This window comes from Phaethon aethereus (genome assembly GCF_964289735.1).
Source record: "Phaethon aethereus genome assembly, chromosome: 2".
NCBI classification, from domain to species: domain Eukaryota; kingdom Metazoa; phylum Chordata; class Aves; order Phaethontiformes; family Phaethontidae; genus Phaethon; species Phaethon aethereus.
The window spans coordinates 153533287-153551259 of NC_138582.1; the positions used below are offsets into that span (position 1 = coordinate 153533287).

A 17973-nucleotide genomic window follows, 5' to 3' on the forward strand; every position below is an offset into this window, starting at 1 on the left:
GAGGACAACACACAGAAACACCTATTCGCAAAGGGCATGCTTAGGAAGATCTAAAGCACCACATCCATAAGCACGAGCTATGGGACTGTTCATTCAGGGCAGGTTTTGCCCCCTTTCTTGCATCTGCTCATCATTAAGGTCAAGGATCTGAATGCCATCCTGGCCAGCCCTTCATTCTGAGCGAGGTATAGAATTATAATCTGAATCAGGACTAATATCCATATTGAATAGTTTGATTCTATGGCGACAATGGAAAAAAATCAAATCTCAGAATATAAATACTCTCAGACTTCAAAAGATTCAGTATCCTTAGTAGAATACTTTGCTGTTTGGGTCCACCTTCCAAATTCAAATTCTCATCCTTTTCCATGCTAAGATCCCAGAGCTCCTATACACTTCAACAAAAACTACAGGGCATAGACATACTGCTCGCTTGTATGACTGCAAAGCACAGTCCAAACCATGAAAATTAAGTCACAACTTCAACAAATCTCAGATTATTACTAATAAATAGGCAAAGTCCTGCTATAAACACAGCCAGCCATTTGCACATGTTTAATTATAGAATATGCCTCCATAACAGGATAATTATTGTTATTGTACTCATCCTGGGAGTTAGTTTTCCAAGGCAAAAGAGACAGGAGGGCAAATCCTGAAAGTGGAAGGAGCAAGGCACCAGACATGTTTACCACGCAAATACAAAAGAACGGTTACTGTGTTGACCCTGTAGCTCAGTTGAAGGCAACTGCCCTGCAAAATCAGGACTCTGCCAGATGAACTGTGCCCTCTGCAGCCAGCATTATGACAAAAACCACCACAGTCTCACAAGTACACCTGCCTCGTGCAAACTGATGACATGGCTTGATTTCTTTCATTCCCTGTGACTACAGAAGAGCCCAAGGCCGTTGACAGATGCTACAGAGTCAGTCTTGGGAGATGAACAGAGGCGGCCTAGCCGGCCCAAGGACTATAGCACAGACCAAGGACAATTTCAGATCCACATCAGAAATGCATTTGATTAAAAGAGTTGCACTTGCTTACACATGGCCTGAGGTAGGTTTCAAGCCGTTAACAGCAGGTTAGCCAAATTGGTTACAGAGAGGCTTTCTCACTGGAATCAGTTTTAGAAGCATTTAGGGCTTTTAATGGAGGATGGAAGTTTCTGCTGGCAGAAAAGTATATAGCGTCACATATTAACCGGCCTACATCACTGGACATAAAGGGGTTTGTGATCAAACGAGGCCATTGTTTTGGTGGTGGGTTTCTGACCAGCTGATCTCCACCTCGAGCGGTAGCTGCTTGCTCAGCTTCAGCACAGGGAGCCGGCTAGCTACAGCTGGGCGGCTCAAGCTTTCTCCTTCCCTTCTGCAATTCTATCCGGTTTCTTTTCTTTGCCGATCCCGATTCCTGACGCCACCAGAAACCGAAAACCCAAGGACCGCCTCCTCACCGCCCCCCGCCAGAGGACACCGAGCAGGCCCGCAGCCCACCCTGCCGGAGGCGACGCCCCCACCCCCGGCTCCTCACAGCTCCGCGCCCTGCCGCGCACGCGCTCACGGACAACGCCCCGACGCGCACGCGCGGACTGACAGCCCGGGCGGACCCTTCCCCGCCCGCTGTAAACACCGGGCGGCTCGGCGCCTGTCCTGCGCATGCGCCATCCGCCGGGGCGGGATGTTTTTCTCCTTCTTCCCCCGCCGCTGGCACACCTGAGGCGCCCGAGGCGCATGCGCAGGGCAGGCGGCGCGGGGGCGAGTGAAAAGGGGCGGCGGGGCGCGCAGGCGCAGGTGGTGCCGCCGCAGCCTGCGCAGGGAGCGTCGGTCGGGGTCGGGCCGGGCCGGGCCGGGCCAAGCTTGCTGACAGGATGGACGAGGACGTGCTGACTACCCTGAAGATCCTCATCATCGGCGAGAGCGGCGTCGGCAAGTCCAGGTGAGGGGGTGCCCGCCTCCCCCAGCCTCTCCTGCCATGACGCGAGGCACTGGTCAGGCCTAGCCTAGACCCCGCGGCGCCGCGTTGGACAACCCCGCTTCCGCGTCAGCGGCCGCCTGGCCTGGGCGCGGCCTGCCCCGAGGAGGGCTAGGCCCCGCGGGGGGAGCTTCCTCGCCCCCTCTCGGCCAGCCCCCCGACAGGCGGAGTGCTGCCCCTGCTCGGGGCTGGCTGCCTCTCCCGCAGCCCTCCCCCAGGCGCCGGCCCCGCGGCGGGGAGGGGAGAGCTGGTGTCTGCCTGACCCAGTTGGAAACTGAGGTGAAGCAGAGCTCAGCAGGCCTGGTCAGGGGAATCTGGGCCTCCCTGTGTCCTGTGCAGCCTTGTGTCGTGTGAAGATGGGTGCGCTTGTACATCTCCGTAGCACTTTGGGGTTACCCTGGTCCATAATTTGTACAAGTGATCTAGCACTGTGGGGGAGCAGGGGCATATAAGGTAGGCAGTGAAGTAGTTCTACCACTGATTGTTCTGCTGACTAATTATACTTTTTTGCAAGTACTTTGAGATTGATCCCCCCCCCAATTATTTTCATGGTTTTTGTCTAAGCTACCTTTTTTGTTTTCGAATATTTTTTTATTTACCATTTTTGTTAGTGCCATAGATTTTAATAAAGAAAGTGGGATATAAATGCAGGAGGGCATCTGGGAATGTACCACACTAGTCATGTTAGATCTGATGTTTTTATGGCAGTAATCTGAGTCTTCTACCATGACCCTAAATAACATATAAATTGCTAATTAGAAAAAACCCCACACCTTAATTTTAAAAATACATCAGTCACTCCTTTGAGTTAGCTTCTGAATTGATAATCTAGTACAGTAGGCCTCTGGTGACAGACATGATCTGAGCAAATTTCTTTCAGTTGAGGTTATCTGTTTTATATGTGGCCATATGGAAGAATTTTTCCTGAGACGGATAGTGTGCATGATGTTTTTGTATTGCTACTTGTATGCTCATTTGTTCACATCAAAAAAGTTGTTAAAAGGGACTTTATATAGAGGAAATAAACTGCTATGAAAGAGTAACACCACAGTTGTTCAGGTACAGGAACTTAATACTGAAGTATTCCCAAATTTGTGTCACTTACCTATTACTTGACTAGGAAAAGTTAGATGCTGAACTTGCATTAGCATGGTGTAGTAAATGATTTGAGTCCTGACTTCTGAACCAAATGCTATCTTAAAGCTGGTCCCTGGGTGTGCTGTACTTTGTAAAACAGGATATCTGCATATGAAAGAAAGGTGGGGAAAGTAGAATTTGGCTGGGCTTAGCACTCAAGACTGGTAAACTGATGTTTTTATTCTAGTGGCAGTATGAGGGTTCCGTATTTTGTCTGTTTTGAGTGAAACTAGTTCTGGTTGTAACTAAAAATAGCTGCTCTTAAATAGTATCCTGATACAACCATCTGAAGGTCCCAGTAAAAACTGATCTGCTGCCAATTATTTCCTCCCCGCCCCCCCCCCATTTTAATTACTCTGGTAAATAAAGCTACCATTTGGTTTTGGGGTTCTGGAGTAAGGAAAAAAAGGTTGGTCTATGATTAGCTTCAGGTTTATCACCCAGCCTTACTGAAGTAAAGGAATTCCAGTAGGCATTCTTCTGGCAATGAAGGGCTGTGTCCAAATGCTAAATAGAACTTGACTGCTAAATTAACATGCAAAAAGTGAAGAGAGGAGAAAAAAATGGGGAGGGGGGAAGACCAAAAATAAGTAGGACTTTGTTTTGTTTCTCTAGCCTGGAAATGAATAGTTGCTGTCAGTCATAGCAAACAGCTGTCTGCCGCATGGTAATATACACTTGCCACAGATGGATTAGACTGGTGATTTTAAAAACTGTATGCCAAGAATCTTTGTCTCTTGATGAAATATTTACATTTGACACAAGTACAGCGGCATTATGGGCACCTTGCAGGACCCTACTACTATAGGGTTATGTGCTGGTAATAGCTGTTCTTCTATTGGTAGGAAGCATATCCATCAGGATAGGGGGAGATGTTGTGTGTGTGAAAGTCCTTATATACAAAAAGATACAAAATTGTAAAACAATGGTGAGCTAATTCTAATCCTAAACTTCTGTGTCTTTATTTCTGATGGGTGTAGTCCTTACTGTTCTGCTGTGTGCCCAATTCAAGAAGTTATTTCTGGGGTGAAAAGCTTGAGAAGAAAATTCCAAGTCAGCAATATTATTATTACTGTGTGAGGCAATATGAAACAAAAAAAATCTTACTCTATTTTTGTTTTCCCAGAATTCTGTACGAAAGTAAGATAGAAGTAAAATACTTTGAGAAGCAAACCATGTGACTGTTCAGGCAACTGCTTTGACAACTTGTGTGGTACTTTGAAAATGAAGAGACATACTCATCAATAGATGCAGAGGGCTCTTCTAGCAGAGCATGTCTACAGTATTATTTTTGTGTTGCCTTCTTTGTTTTTTGTAGGCGAGAAATTACGGAAAAACGAGATGTGTTTTTATTTAGCTGTGTGATCTTGCTGTTAAAGTTTTGTAATTTATAGGCTTCTGGCAAGCTACGGATATGCTGCAATAATAGAAACTCTTATTTTTCTTCCCTTCCTATCAGCCTTCTGCTGCGGTTTACAGATGATACATTTGACCCGGAACTTGCAGCAACAATTGGTAAGTGTGTGCTGATGCTATGTTAGAAAAATTTATACCAACTTCAGTACAAAATTGTAGTTTGTTCAGACTTGCCTAACCGGTCGTGAAGTTCAGCCCTGTCTGTTTCTCTGTAAGGAAAGAATGATGTGTACAGAGTTTTAGCATGCAGCACTTACTGGTATAGAGCACTGACTGTACTGGCCTGTAGTTGTGCCCTTTTATGCAAAAATATATCCTTGGCTAGGAAAACATGTAAATGTCACCCTTCACCATGAAGATGGAAGCCATAGGTATAGGCAGTGTAAAGCACTAGTGGAACAAACAGTTCACCGTTTGCTGGCATTTCAGGCTAAAATGGAAATGTAAGAGCTGCTGTTATGTCTCCTACTAATTTATCTGTGCAACGTAGCTATCAAGTTGTTTCTGTAGTAACATTTTTGTCCAGAAGTTGTGTTCTATGCAATACAATACTTGGTAGCTATCTTAAGAAGACTTAAGACTCCCTTAAGTAGTAGGATGTTAGCTCTTGCAACTCCTGACAATCTTAGAATGTACTGGGCTCTGTGACTTCTCCTCTGTAGGGAGGAAATGACAGAGTGGCTTTTTCTCTTCTTCTTAGTAATCGGTTCCTTGGCAGCTAGACTCTTGTGAAAAATGGAAGAGAGCCAAGAATCTAGAGCTTGGGAAAAAAGCAGTGGTGTATCATTGCTATGTTGGTATGATACCTACCAACAGTGAAGTCAGTTGAGCTGGAGGAGAGTGACCCAGAATGCAGGATAGACTACATAGATGATTGTCAAAGGAAGCAAAAAGCAAAATGAAACTTTGAAGAATGTGAGGCAGCTCTGTGCTAAATTAATAACTGAAGTAATGGAAAATAGAGATGACTTTTCCACACAATGCATTTCAATTGCATTTTTCACTTTCTTTGTAGGAAGAGTTCTGGCTGAGGACTTATATCAGATTTTTTCTTTGAGTTCAACTGTTGGTAAACAAAGCTATCTCTGTCTAATTTGGTAAGAAGTCAATAAATCTTAATAAGATACAGGAGTATAGTTTCATGTGAAGCACTGAGCAGCTGAGGGGAGGAAGATGGTCTTTTTTTGTTCATTTCATTGCTTGTGAAAAATAAACTTGTGCAAGTAGCCCTACCTCAGCTCATGAGGGAGGATAGGGTGGAAGGAAACAGGAATGGAACAGACCAGGTGGTGAAGATGGCAATCTTGTATTCTAATCAAAATATTTTTGGCACTGTATATACTTCAAGTCATGCTGCTTTCTTGGTATGTCAACCATGTGGGCCAGGAGGTCAGTGCAGAATAGCTACTTTAGCTTTCATGATGTTTTGGATACCAATAGACTAGTTTGGTCTCAGTGTGGGCATCTTTATTGTTTGTGTTTTTCATTGTGCTGTTTATACATAATATTCTTTACCAATGTCAAAAACTGATATCAGTGTAATGTTTGAGACACTAAGGAATTATTTTCTGAAGTAATTCTTCCTCTTCGGGATTTGTTCAAATTAGCACAACAGCATGTGTGGTAGCTAATTGTTGGCTGTTAAATAGCAACAACTCAAGGTTTACTACTGGCAGATCCTACCCTGCTAAGTAGGAGGATCTACTGGCAGGTCCTACCCTGCTCGGTTTCTGATGTGGAAAAGGAGGAAGAGTATTGAGTGTGAGTCTTACTTCAAACTGTGTTTGAGTTCTGAAACAAATATACTAATTTGGAATAGACATGATCATCTGGCAGGAAAAGTTTCTAGAGACTGAGTAAATGCTGGCCTAGATTACCCTAGCTGTTAGGCCCCTCTAGCTGATGTTTATAGTAGTATTGTGCAGTAGAGGTACTGTGACCCCAACTGTGAAAGTCCTGTTGCATGGTGTGTGGAGCACTCATGTGGGATAGCAGATCCTTCTCTGCCCCCCTACCCTTAACTGGAAGGAGAACAGAATCTGTGTTCTTATTTGTTTTCTTGTTTCCTTTTTTTAAAGTGCTAGGCTCTACATTGCCATTTTTCTGGTCAGTGTATTGCGAAGAAGCAACATGTCAGCTTTAAATTTGTGTGGGATTTGTTGTTCATTTAGATAAAGTACTAGGAGTGAGTTCTTAGAGGTGACTGTTTCCCACTGCATGAAGACAGATCCTAGATGCCGATTCAGGTACTTGCAAGATGGTGAAATGCCAAAACACTTTGTGAATCTTGAACTGGATTTCTTCTTGTGCTGATTAAATACTATTTTGTTTTGAGTTTGGGGACAGAAGAGGTTTTTAAAAAATTTTAAGACTTTCCTGTTGAGACTGTAAAGTATGGTGCTTTTCCAAAATGAATAGATTGACTACAAATAGTGTCATCTTTTTAATGTCATCTACATGCTGACTGCTGAACTGGCTAAAGTGACTGTATTTTTTTTTTTATTTGGATTAGGAAGTGAAGACATAACATGCTATATGTTTTTAAAAAAAAAAAACACAAACCACAAAACCAACAAAACAACAACTGCACACAAAACCATAACATTGGAGAAAGCCTGGGCTGCAGCACAACTGGTGCCTTGCGAAGACCTGTTGAGGTGTACCTTGTATTTGTTGCTTGCACAAACCTACTGGGTGCAGTTTAAATGAAACTGTAAGCTATTGTTCTGTGTTATTTTTTTCTTCAGAATTTTGTAAAAACCCTGTGGTATTCTCAGAAGAATAAATTGCCTTGGGCAAATATTTTGACTTCAGTAGCTTCAGTTGGATTAACCATGTTTTATTTAGCCTAGCAGATTGCCTGTCTTCCTTGCATTCTCTTGAGGCTAACTTGTTCGCCAGGCTTCATCACATGGATCTTACCAGACTATATATACCCCAGTATTTTCTGTTGTCCTTATTGCTTGTGCTTGTCTTTACTTGCTTGCTCTTTGTGTGAGAGATTCTAGATAAGTGTTCAGTGCAATCTGTACTTCATAAGTAAAGTAATGTATGGCACAGATCTGGTGTCTTGGTGTCTCTTAACTTTTTAGCCTTCCTTGCACATGAAGTCCTCCAACTCTAAACTGTCCAACTTGTCAGTTACCTACAACACTCTAGCTGATTTTGTGCTTCTTGTAAATACAGCGTGGCATACTTACCTAATAGTAAGAGCAGCATGAAGGTGGCAGAGCTATTCCTTGCAGAATGTAAGTCCATATTATGTTACTATGTAGCTCTGAGTCCATTTGGCTGAGGTGGTAGGTTGTCAACACAGGGGACTACAATCTGGTAGTGCTGTCTTGTTTCTGGCTGCCTTCTAAGGCATGGTGGAAAGCACTGTCAGCTTTCGTTTGTCAAGGGTAGAAACATCATTCTTGCAAGCTCAGAACTGACACCTGTTGCACAAACATGTCTGTATTTCACTGAAGTATTCAGGGAACGTAAGTACCTTGTTTGTTCAATGTAACAAGATTTTCTTGAGCCCTGTATTTTTTCTACTTGTCATCTTTTATGACTGAAAACCTAGTTACTTAAAGATTTCTTTTTGTTAACTGGCTTTTATATGTGTTGAGCTCCTTGGTTTACTAGAATTATTTCCCATATCTTGATCACTTGAAAGGTTCTATTTTGGTGTGCTATTAGTTCATTTTCATGCTTTTGCTTTTCAGTAGTCAGTCTAAAAAACATGGGATTTATTGCCTATTTTAGTTTCTTAATTTACTTGCATTACTCATGCCGAATTGAAAGCATTATCTTTTAATTTTAAGCCAGCAGCAAGGCTAACATGAAGGTGTATATGCACTTTCCATGAAATGAAAATTGCAGAACTGTGCAGGCACAAGATGCTGAATCTGTTTACTGAATGGGAGAAGGATACTGTGGCTTCAAAATACACCTAATGCATTTGCCCTAAGGAAAAAGTTTTCTGTCTTGAAACTACTATGACACACTTTTGATTTATTATGTTAAGTATCTGATAGACTATTAATATCTACAGTTACAGGTTTTGATGTCAGACTAATGGATAAAAGAATGTGCTGCAAGCTGTTGGACATCCTGGCTGAGCAATGGTGATTTTTACAGTTTAGGGAAAGAAATATTCGATTACAGTGGAAGAAGAGATTCTCTTAGTCTAAAAGTTACTGCTGAGTGCTGGAAAATTGGCAGGACAGGATGTTCTTTAGGATCAGTTTGAGTCAACTTGCTAGTATAGTAATCTTCTATGAACTAGGTAGAGTTGTAAGCAGTGGTGTTTAAACCAAAGTTAATAGTGGCTGTTCTTTTCTGTGAACATAACATAACCATCCTTGCACATGGCATGGAGCATTATATTACTGCTAAGTTAGGGACTAAGAGTCTTAGTCCCTGAAAAAATGGAGTTCTGTTCAATTACTGCAAAAGGTAATGTACTTTGGCAAAATTTTGCTTGAAATAAAGAGTATGGGCTTCTTCCAGTGCAGAACGTAGTCTGAAAATCACTTGATGCTTCAGAAACCACTAGTGAGCTGAAGCTGTGAAACAGTGGAGTAAAAATTGTGTGTATTTTTTTAAATAAAGCTCTCTTAAACCTTGGTTGCAGTGAAGGTGTAAATCTGCTTGCAATGTGCAGTTTCTTAAGCACCCTGTATAGTCTCTGTTACTTTAAGTTGAACATATTTTGGCAGCTGTTTGCACTTGTTTGTAATCTGCATGGCCTTGAGAGTATATGTGCAGCATGCTTAGTGTGAGGACCTACTTAAACATTTTGTGTTAGAATAGTGAAAACAGAAATTCTTATTCTTGTAGCAAGTACAATGACTACCATTTTAAGTCAGAGTGCGAAAAGTTTGCTGTTACACCTGGAAGTTGTTCACATAAAGTATCAACTTTCCACACTACGACTTCATTTCAGGGCTGCTGCTTGGTGGGGAGTGACAGTCACTCCAAAATAATTTAAATATACTTCTTGGAAACCTAAGGATTAAATTACAGCAAAATGGATTATAATGGTACCCAGCCTCTCAAGCTGATGTGTGTTGCTATATCCTCTAAATTTGCAGTCTCATTAACATCTTGTCCTCCTTGGCTTGAGTTTTGTGCAGCTGGTCCTTGGGCAAGTGATAGGCTACTAGTTCCTGTGTATTTAAAAAAAAAAAAGGTGAGGAGGGAATTGTCAGATGTAGAGGTAGATGACTCTTATCACCAGCAGAACTGTTACCATGTTGTCTGTTCTTTTACTCGGTCACTGAGTGTGATATGGCAAGTCCCTGATGTTGCTGGAATGCCTGTAAGAGATACGCTGCGTGTTCAAATAATCTGAAGCTTATTTGACATGCTTGTTAGAGGAATTACTGTCATCTAACGTTATTTCTTGCAGGATAGTGATCATGTAGTAGATGAGTGTCTCTATATCGGTTTACCTCTGCATCATCACCTTGATGGGACTTGGTCAGATTGTTTGAGATAGGGAAACAGAGCAAATAGCTACCTAATTAGGAATGCAGCTTCCTTCTTCATTTTGAAAGTATGTTGTTCCTCGAGACCATGGACATACTCAAGGAGAACACATGTATGAGTAATGAATAGAAAGTTAATCCATTTGAATTATAAACTTGAATATTTCTCCTGGAATATGTGCTTTAATACAGGAAATGTAGTATTTGCCTTACTTTCATAAAATATTTTGAGTCAATGGCTTAAAAGGCACTTAGGCTTTTGCAGAAGTCTGTCAGCAACAACACCTTGAGTTTTGAGCAAGGTTCATAAATAGCTAATGAAACTTACTCTTCCTGCTCCTGTCAAAACACAACTTGTTTTCAGAGTTTGATTTTTTTTTTTCTTTTCTCTTTACTTTCCCTTTCAAAAATAGCTGTAGGATATTTGGAGAACTAAAATATTTTTCCTCCTCTAGGTGTGGACTTCAAGGTGAAAACTATTTCAGTTGATGGAAACAAAGCTAAACTGGCAATATGGGTAAGTCTCTCCTAAGTTCTTACTATATTGCTTTGCTTTAGGAACAGCGATGGCTTGTATAATATACAGTTTGTATAGAATCCTTTTCTATTTAATATGAAGGCAATTTGGAGGAGTGGGAGGTTAATACTGAACCATTCAGAAGATTCAGTGAACTGTGGGACAACTGGCTAATGGGGCCGTTCTGTTGGCTATGAGCTGCTTCTGCAGCACTGATATCATGTCTGGTTGGGATGGGAGTAGAGAAGAGGAGGAATAACATGATACTGAATCAATTGGACTTTAAAACAGTGAATGTGGCCAGTCCTAGGTTTTTTTATTCTAAATGAGTAGTTCATTGTTTAACTTTTAAAGAATTAGCCCTCACTAATCTGAGACAGGTTTTAAAAGGGTGCTTTCCTTAACCTAAATGTTTTAGGCAAAATTTAGTAGTGTATTAATAGGTTAAGAATTATTATTGCATGCTTAATTTATGCTCAAATGTTACCTCTCAAAAAAGTTTTTAGCCTAAAAACTTCATAGTCCTCATACAAAGACTTCTGTAGGCTCGAGGTCAGTGTTGTTTGTTCATTTGGAGCAGATGTAGCTGAAAGAGGGAGAGGCAGCATTTGTAATCTTAGCCTTAGTGTTCAACATCTATGATAGTTAAAAGTAGAACTTCTAAATTAATGGCAAATGAAGATTAAAAAAAGTACTTCCAAGCTTTTTCGTAAATCATTCTTCATTCTTCAAACCAGCCTCCATACTTCTGTGACTTGAAGAACATTTTGAATATTCAGACCCAATTGTGACTTCTTATAGCAAGCAAGAATAAGACCTTGTTTCTCATATAAACAAGATGCCTGACTTTTACTTCCTTGGGAAGTATCAGTGGCACGTAAAATACATATTGCAATACTTGAGTTGCTTTGAGGGTGTTTCATATATCGACTAACAAACAGGACCTACATGTTAGTGTGACAATAATAATCATCACTAAAATTGGTTTGACAAGGAAAATAACTGCAAAAGCTTGACAAATAGGCATATAGGAGGAAGACCAAGACTGATAGCAGAATGATGACTGACCACGGGATGGAAAATATTACATAGGATTAATTTAGGGTTTATCTTCCTTCATATTGGTGAATATGAAGAAATAATTCTGAGGTGAACTGGAAAAGAAAAGCTTGTAAAGGTGTATCATGACACACAACCAGTTTGAGATGTGTGGGATTGACTGAGTGACTTTGTAGAATGTTGGCAGTCTGGTTCAGTTATTCGGGTTCTTTGGCAGGGAACCATTTTGAATCCAGTGTTTCACATGTTGCTTCTAACCTGGGGTAACTTGGATGAAGTTATTTAAATGTAATATGCATAAAGTCTGCAATGAGTGTGCACTATAACTTAATGTCTGATAAGAAAACAGCATTCTAATGTTTGGTTTTTTGCAGAGCTGTTGACACTTTAGAGAATGTAAATTCAACTTTACCTAAAAACAGGGAAACCTCTGACTTATTTCTGCTTCTGCTCTGTCATAGCATATTAAGTGTGTTTACCCTGGCACTGAAGCAAATTTAATTGGACCAAGGTGATTGAAGTGAGGGAACTGGTTTTCTTGCCATGGATTTTGATGCTTGTTACAAAATCTTAGTACTGCAGCTATGCTTCTTTCTTGTTGGTTACTGCTGTACTAGCTGCAGAACAAATGCTTCTGCAGAAATGGCTATTCATTGCTATATAGTCCAGTCGTTTACTACACCTAACAGTTTAAAGGTATTTCCCAGGACAGACTACATAAAAATCTCAAAGTTGATGTGCAGTAAAACAGCAGGGGAGGGTATAAACTCAGTTAATCTGGTAGTTGAATATACTTTGAATCTTATTTTGTATGTTCATTAGAAGCAGAATACCTAAGAGCTAAACTAGATTCTGCTCAAATTCTAAATAACGGAAGTTTCTGAACGGCTTTTTAGGATACTGCAGGTCAGGAGCGGTTCAGAACGTTAACACCCAGTTACTATAGAGGTGCACAAGGTGTTATCCTAGGTAAGTATAGCTTTGCATGCTATTTTTTAATAGGTTTGTGGTTTTCTCATGCATTGGAGTTATATGAACTCATATAACCTTTCTGTAATATCTAATTGATATTAAAAATCATTGTATCTATGTTGAACAACTCGTATTAAAGGATCTTGAATTTAATATCTGACCTCTTTCTCATGTAGTCAGTCTCACTGGCCTGAGAACGACTCATTTTTGCATGAGATTAAAAGCTGCTGCTCTTTAAAGGGATAGCTTGGAGCTGTGCCTGTGCTGCCAGGAAATTTACCGTTTATCTATGATTTTTGGTTGCCTGTGCTCACTAAGACCAGAGTCAAAAAAGATTTTTCTCTTCCCAGTGTGTTCTTTCTGTATCAATATGTATACAGCTTTCTCTTTCTTCCCCCTATTCCTTTTTCCTAATGAAATTAATGTAAACACTGTGCACCCTGGCTGGGATTTTTTTGCTATTTGTGTCGCCATACCGATGGGATGTTACACAGTCAGAATCACTTAGAAAAGACTAGCTGGGAGCATAAAAAGCAGCAGTCTGTGTAGGAGAAACCCAGGCCAAAAACCATAACTGCAACTTCACAACGAAGTCTCTCATGCTTTTCTTTCGTATATGGAAACCTGCTGCTAGGCATTGAGCTCTGAAGTTCTGCTTCTGCACTGCGGGAAGTGAGGAGCTAACTAAAGTAAGGGCAGGGAAGTAAGTTTAATTTTTTTTAAAGTTGCCTTTGATTTGAGAGATTCTTGGTAAATTGTTGTGTCCGTTCAAATTGTTTAATTTGGAATAACCTCTGTCATGAGACTTCCTGGTAGGTTTTGTTTTGTATGTACTGTTTCCCAAGGCTGTGTTGCGTTATCTTCCTGGTATAGGAAGATGCTGTCAAGGCATGCCTTGTCAAGTCACTTAGTTGCTGGCACTAAACCTGCCACTTACTGACGAAAGCCGTAAAATAAGCACTGCTTGGGAGCTAGAAAGTTCTGTTGCTGAGATTTGCTCTCTAATTTTATTTAATAATCTTCATGTTACTATTTCTTTGTTAAATGACTTCCTAAAAATAGGAAGTTGTTCATGCAAGCCAAGCTAGAGATTTGTTTATGCCTGTCTGCACACGGCATATAAAAATGAAGGAAAAAATACCTTAATAGCTTGAAATAGTAGCTATTAGGTAGTCGCTGGGTAGTGGATTTTAGGTTTAACAAGGTCTACTTTTTGTCTGCCCTTTCTGCTCCTAGCATGGCTTATTACTTATATTGAACACAAATGCTGAATAGTTTGAAACACTAAAATGCTGAAAATTCAGTAGTTGACTGGTATTTGTGAGGATTTAGTGATCAGTTTACTTTTTCAAGCTAAATCAGTAGCATAGCAGTGTTATACAAGTCTTAATTATCACTAATTAACTCAGTGCAGAAGATCATGCCATCTCCTTTGCATATCTTTTGTGTAGCAATGTTAGTAAGTATCCTATGCCAGGGGTCTGCAACTATAGAATTTTTTTGAGAATGATAGTCTCTAGCCTGTAAGCTAGGATGTCTCAACATAAATTAGTCTGAGAACTGTAGGTGACTGAATCTTAACAGTTGCTCTGCATTAGTATCATCAGTGATTTGAGCTAGTGGATATTCAACTTTTTTCCAATTGCTGTCTGCCAGTAGTAAGTAAATTGGAATCCTTGGGACTCCTTCAGTTTTCTAATTCAAAAAGCCATAATTTTTGCTCCTTTTGTAACGTAAGCTGTATTTCTTGGAAAAATACTATGGAAATAATATTGCTATTGTCTTTCAGTTTATGATGTCACGAGAAGAGATACTTTTGTCAAGCTAGATAACTGGTTAAATGAACTGGAAACATACTGCACGAGGAATGACATAGTGAAAATGCTAGTTGGAAACAAGATTGATAAGGTAAACTGAATTCAACTGCAGTGAGCAAGCTGTTGGTATATTTTGTTAATAATGCATATTAATTCTATGTCTTATTATAGGAAAACCGTGAAGTTGACAGAAATGAAGGTCTCAAATTTGCAAGAAAACATTCCATGTTGTTCATAGGTATGTCATAGATATTTGCAGAAATCTTACTTGATTTTGTTACATAATGAAAAGTACTGCTTCTGTAGGACTGATAGTCTTTATATGTACAATCCAATTAATGATACTTCTCAGCTGCAGTAGATACAAAGGTAATAGGTACTCACATCTTTTTTAAAATTGTCCCTAAATATGTCCAGATATCTATTCCAACTGTGGATGAGTATACTGAAATGCGTAAGGATTAAGGGTGGCATACAGGCTCTACTGTAGTCTGACAAAACCTGTTCTAGGTTTGGGGTTTTGTCTGATTTCTTTTCCCAGCCTACTTGTTAAATTAGTAACAGAAGCAAAATGAAAGAGGGAAAACTGGTACTAGTGACCAGCTTTCAGTATAGCAAAAGACCTGGTACTTGACAGAAATCTGTATTAGAACTGGGATGTAAAAATAGGGAGGAATATAATTAACTTAAATGGTGGGTGCGATTGAATAATGACAGTCATGACTGGAGCAAATACGTTGGTCTCATCTTGATGCAAAATGAGATGGGTCTTGTAGGGAAAGCCTTGGAATGATGAAGTGAGGGGTGATGTGATTCTTATGCCTAAGTTTATTACATGTTTCATTTAAGGATCAGCAGGGATTGTTTTGTAGGATGACTCCCAGAGTAAAGCAGTTCATTGACATGTCCTGTACTTAGGTTTATGTTCCCATCTCCAACTAATTACATATCTTTGTCTAATACCTTGCTGTGTTGCTTTTTGGCTACAATGTCAGATACGGAAATAGAAGTTCAAAGTTAAGGCACAAGCTGTTAAGTGCATGGAAGATGAGAAGAAACATGAAAATTGAACTACAACTAAATATATATATATGCATGCTACATAAGCTAAGTACCTGCATGGCTGTGTAGAAGAGCAGGGCAAGCCCTAGTGGGACTGAACAGTTTCAGATGGTATCTGTTGCTCTTGTAATAGACCCTGTAAGCAAATTTCTTGGGCTTAGCTAAAGTAAGGCTCCTGAGTGAAATTACCTGGAATTCTGCAAACTGCAGAAGAAATGAGATCCTGTATTGCTTTTTATCAGGTAAGTTGTATCATGGAGGCTGACCCAGAATCCTACAGTATGGATCCTTATTTCTTATGCTATGATGGTACTGCAGTTCTGACTAATGTGCAGAACTGAAATACAGAACAGCAATCAGGTTTATCAGACTTCTTAAGTTAGTAGAACACTTGTTTCTTCTTAGTGAAGTGTTTCCCACAGAAAAATAAAGCTAAGTTATAGCTGTCTCCATATAGTCTAGTGACATTCAACTTGGAAGCTTTTCCATTAAGTCTTTTGAGGTGCTGCCTTATGTGGTGACAGAAATCTGCATACCTATTAATTTTGGCACTGCTATGTTGTTATAGAATATATTGTAGCAGTTGTAAGTCTAGGTTGTAGGTTGAGACTTAAAGAAATACTAAACAAGTTACTGGAAGTTATGCTAACCCTTGACTTCTTCTGTCACTTCTCCAGAGGCAAGTGCAAAAACATGTGATGGTGTACAGTGTGCCTTTGAAGAACTTGTTGAAAAAATCATTCAGACTCCTGGACTGTGGGAGAGTGAGAGCCAAAACAGAGTTGTAAAGTTATCAAACAAGGAAGAAGGATATGGAGGAGGAGGAGCATGTGGTGGATATTGTTCTATGTTATAAACTTTGGGAATCTTATTCTTTGCATATTTAAATAGATAGTGACATCTTTCTGTACATAAATTCATTAAATGCTATTTTTAGGGACCTTGCAGTTTGCACATATTTGTTTTGTATCATGGCAGTGAACACTTGTAGGAAAAATGTTCTGCAGCTTTCCCAGTTTGAAAATGTTATGATAAGCATGCCCAATTTGCAATCTTCAGGTTTTTATAGGTAGCATAAATAACGTGCAAGAACAAATGCACTAAAAATCTTACGACTGTATGTGTTCATCATGTAACTATTCTAAACAAATCCATCTAACAAACACATTACTGCATTGTCTGCTCTTTGTCTTATTTTTAAATACTCTTGAAATTATAGAACTATATAGTGTGCACAGATCTTGAAAACAGTGTGAGCTATAGATGTTACATTTCATGTCTTCTAGGAAATGCTTTTTTTATGGTATTAAAACAGCAAGATTATATAGTTCTTAGACAAATCTGCTAAATTTTTGTCTTTCAGCAGAGTTGTCTAAAATGCAAATTGGCACAGGCCATAGTTTGTATCGGCACCTTCTTGAAGAGATGCTTTGAGAGCTTCCTTTGCAAAGCTGGGGAATGCCCTTTTTTCTTTTTACTCATCACTTCAGTTGATGGTTTAACTGGAGTTTTAATCCTGTGATATATTTATACTAAATTTGTGGTACTCTTGCACTCCAGGTTTTTATGATGTGGTCTACTCTAGACTTGCTGGAGAAAGTCTTCATTTTTGACAAAGGGTCTGAATGACGTCTTTGTTCTTTCGTTGTGAATCAATTTGCCAGACTTCAGTACGGATGCCCAATTTTCCTAAATGTTTGTAATACAACTTTATCTCAAACTGTAGCTCACTGTGGCTGTGAAGATCTCTATCACATGTCTGCTTTGTGTGGCTACTTGTTCAGAAATAAAACTTCCTGTCACAGACACTAAATGAGAAGCTATAGGGCTTCTAGATCTTTGTATGGCAAAATACTATTGCAATGAGTATTCACTTGAATTTACTGTATCAAAGCCAATGGTTTGTTTCAGAAGACTTGTATAGACTAATAAATTTTTTTTCCACAGTATTCAACTTTTCTAACCTCTTCCTATTGTAGAGTTGTATATATTCTAGCACATACAGTTTAAACAAGGTCACTTCTTACAGACAAATTATTTCTGATTTCTGAAGGACAAGACAAGGATGCTGTTGTGGGTGGTGTGGTGTTTTTTTTTTTTTACAATAATCACTATAGTGCAATTGGTAACTGAACTATTGGGCAGCTCCTTGTAAATACAGTGAATGACAGTACCTTTTACTACTGCAAGGTTCTGTGTAAATGTCAACATACATGATATGTGTTTTGCAGCAGGTCTTGGCTGCTTCTGTTAAAATACACTTTATTCTTCACATGGAAACTTTGTTTTCTATTCTGTTTTACACATGCTAGAAAACAATACCAAAATTTGAAGACTTAATCATGCTAGCTGTTTTTACAAAATATTGTGTCTATAGTATTGTTAACGTAGTAAGATAATTTAAATATGTAAATGTGATATTAAATATACATGCGTAGTGTATTAATATATTAGATTTGTATTACAGTTTCATGCAGAGTATGTGGGCTGAGCAAATCTTGTTTGTTAGCATTGAAGTCAAAGGATTTCTGGTTTTTTGTAGGCTAGC

General features: G+C 39.6%; 1 protein-coding gene across 2 annotated transcripts; it reads left to right on the forward strand.

The window, feature by feature from the left end:
- Positions 1 to 1864: 1864 nt before the first annotated feature.
- On the forward strand, positions 1865 to 16281 carry RAB18 (RAB18, member RAS oncogene family; the record flags this gene model as incomplete). 2 transcript variants are annotated; one of them, XM_082014929.1, is made up of 7 exons in its annotated part: positions 1865 to 1932; positions 4565 to 4620; positions 10454 to 10515; positions 12471 to 12543; positions 14336 to 14454; positions 14535 to 14601; positions 16103 to 16281. In XM_082014929.1, 7 exons carry the CDS (start codon positions 1865 to 1867, stop codon positions 16279 to 16281), a joined length of 624 nt encoding a protein of 207 aa, XP_081871055.1. The 2 variants fall into 2 exon arrangements, with proteins under 2 accessions (XP_081871055.1, XP_081871056.1); XM_082014930.1 differs by lacking the exons at positions 12471 to 12543; positions 14336 to 14454.
- Between the last annotated feature and the right edge of the window lie 1692 nt (positions 16282 to 17973).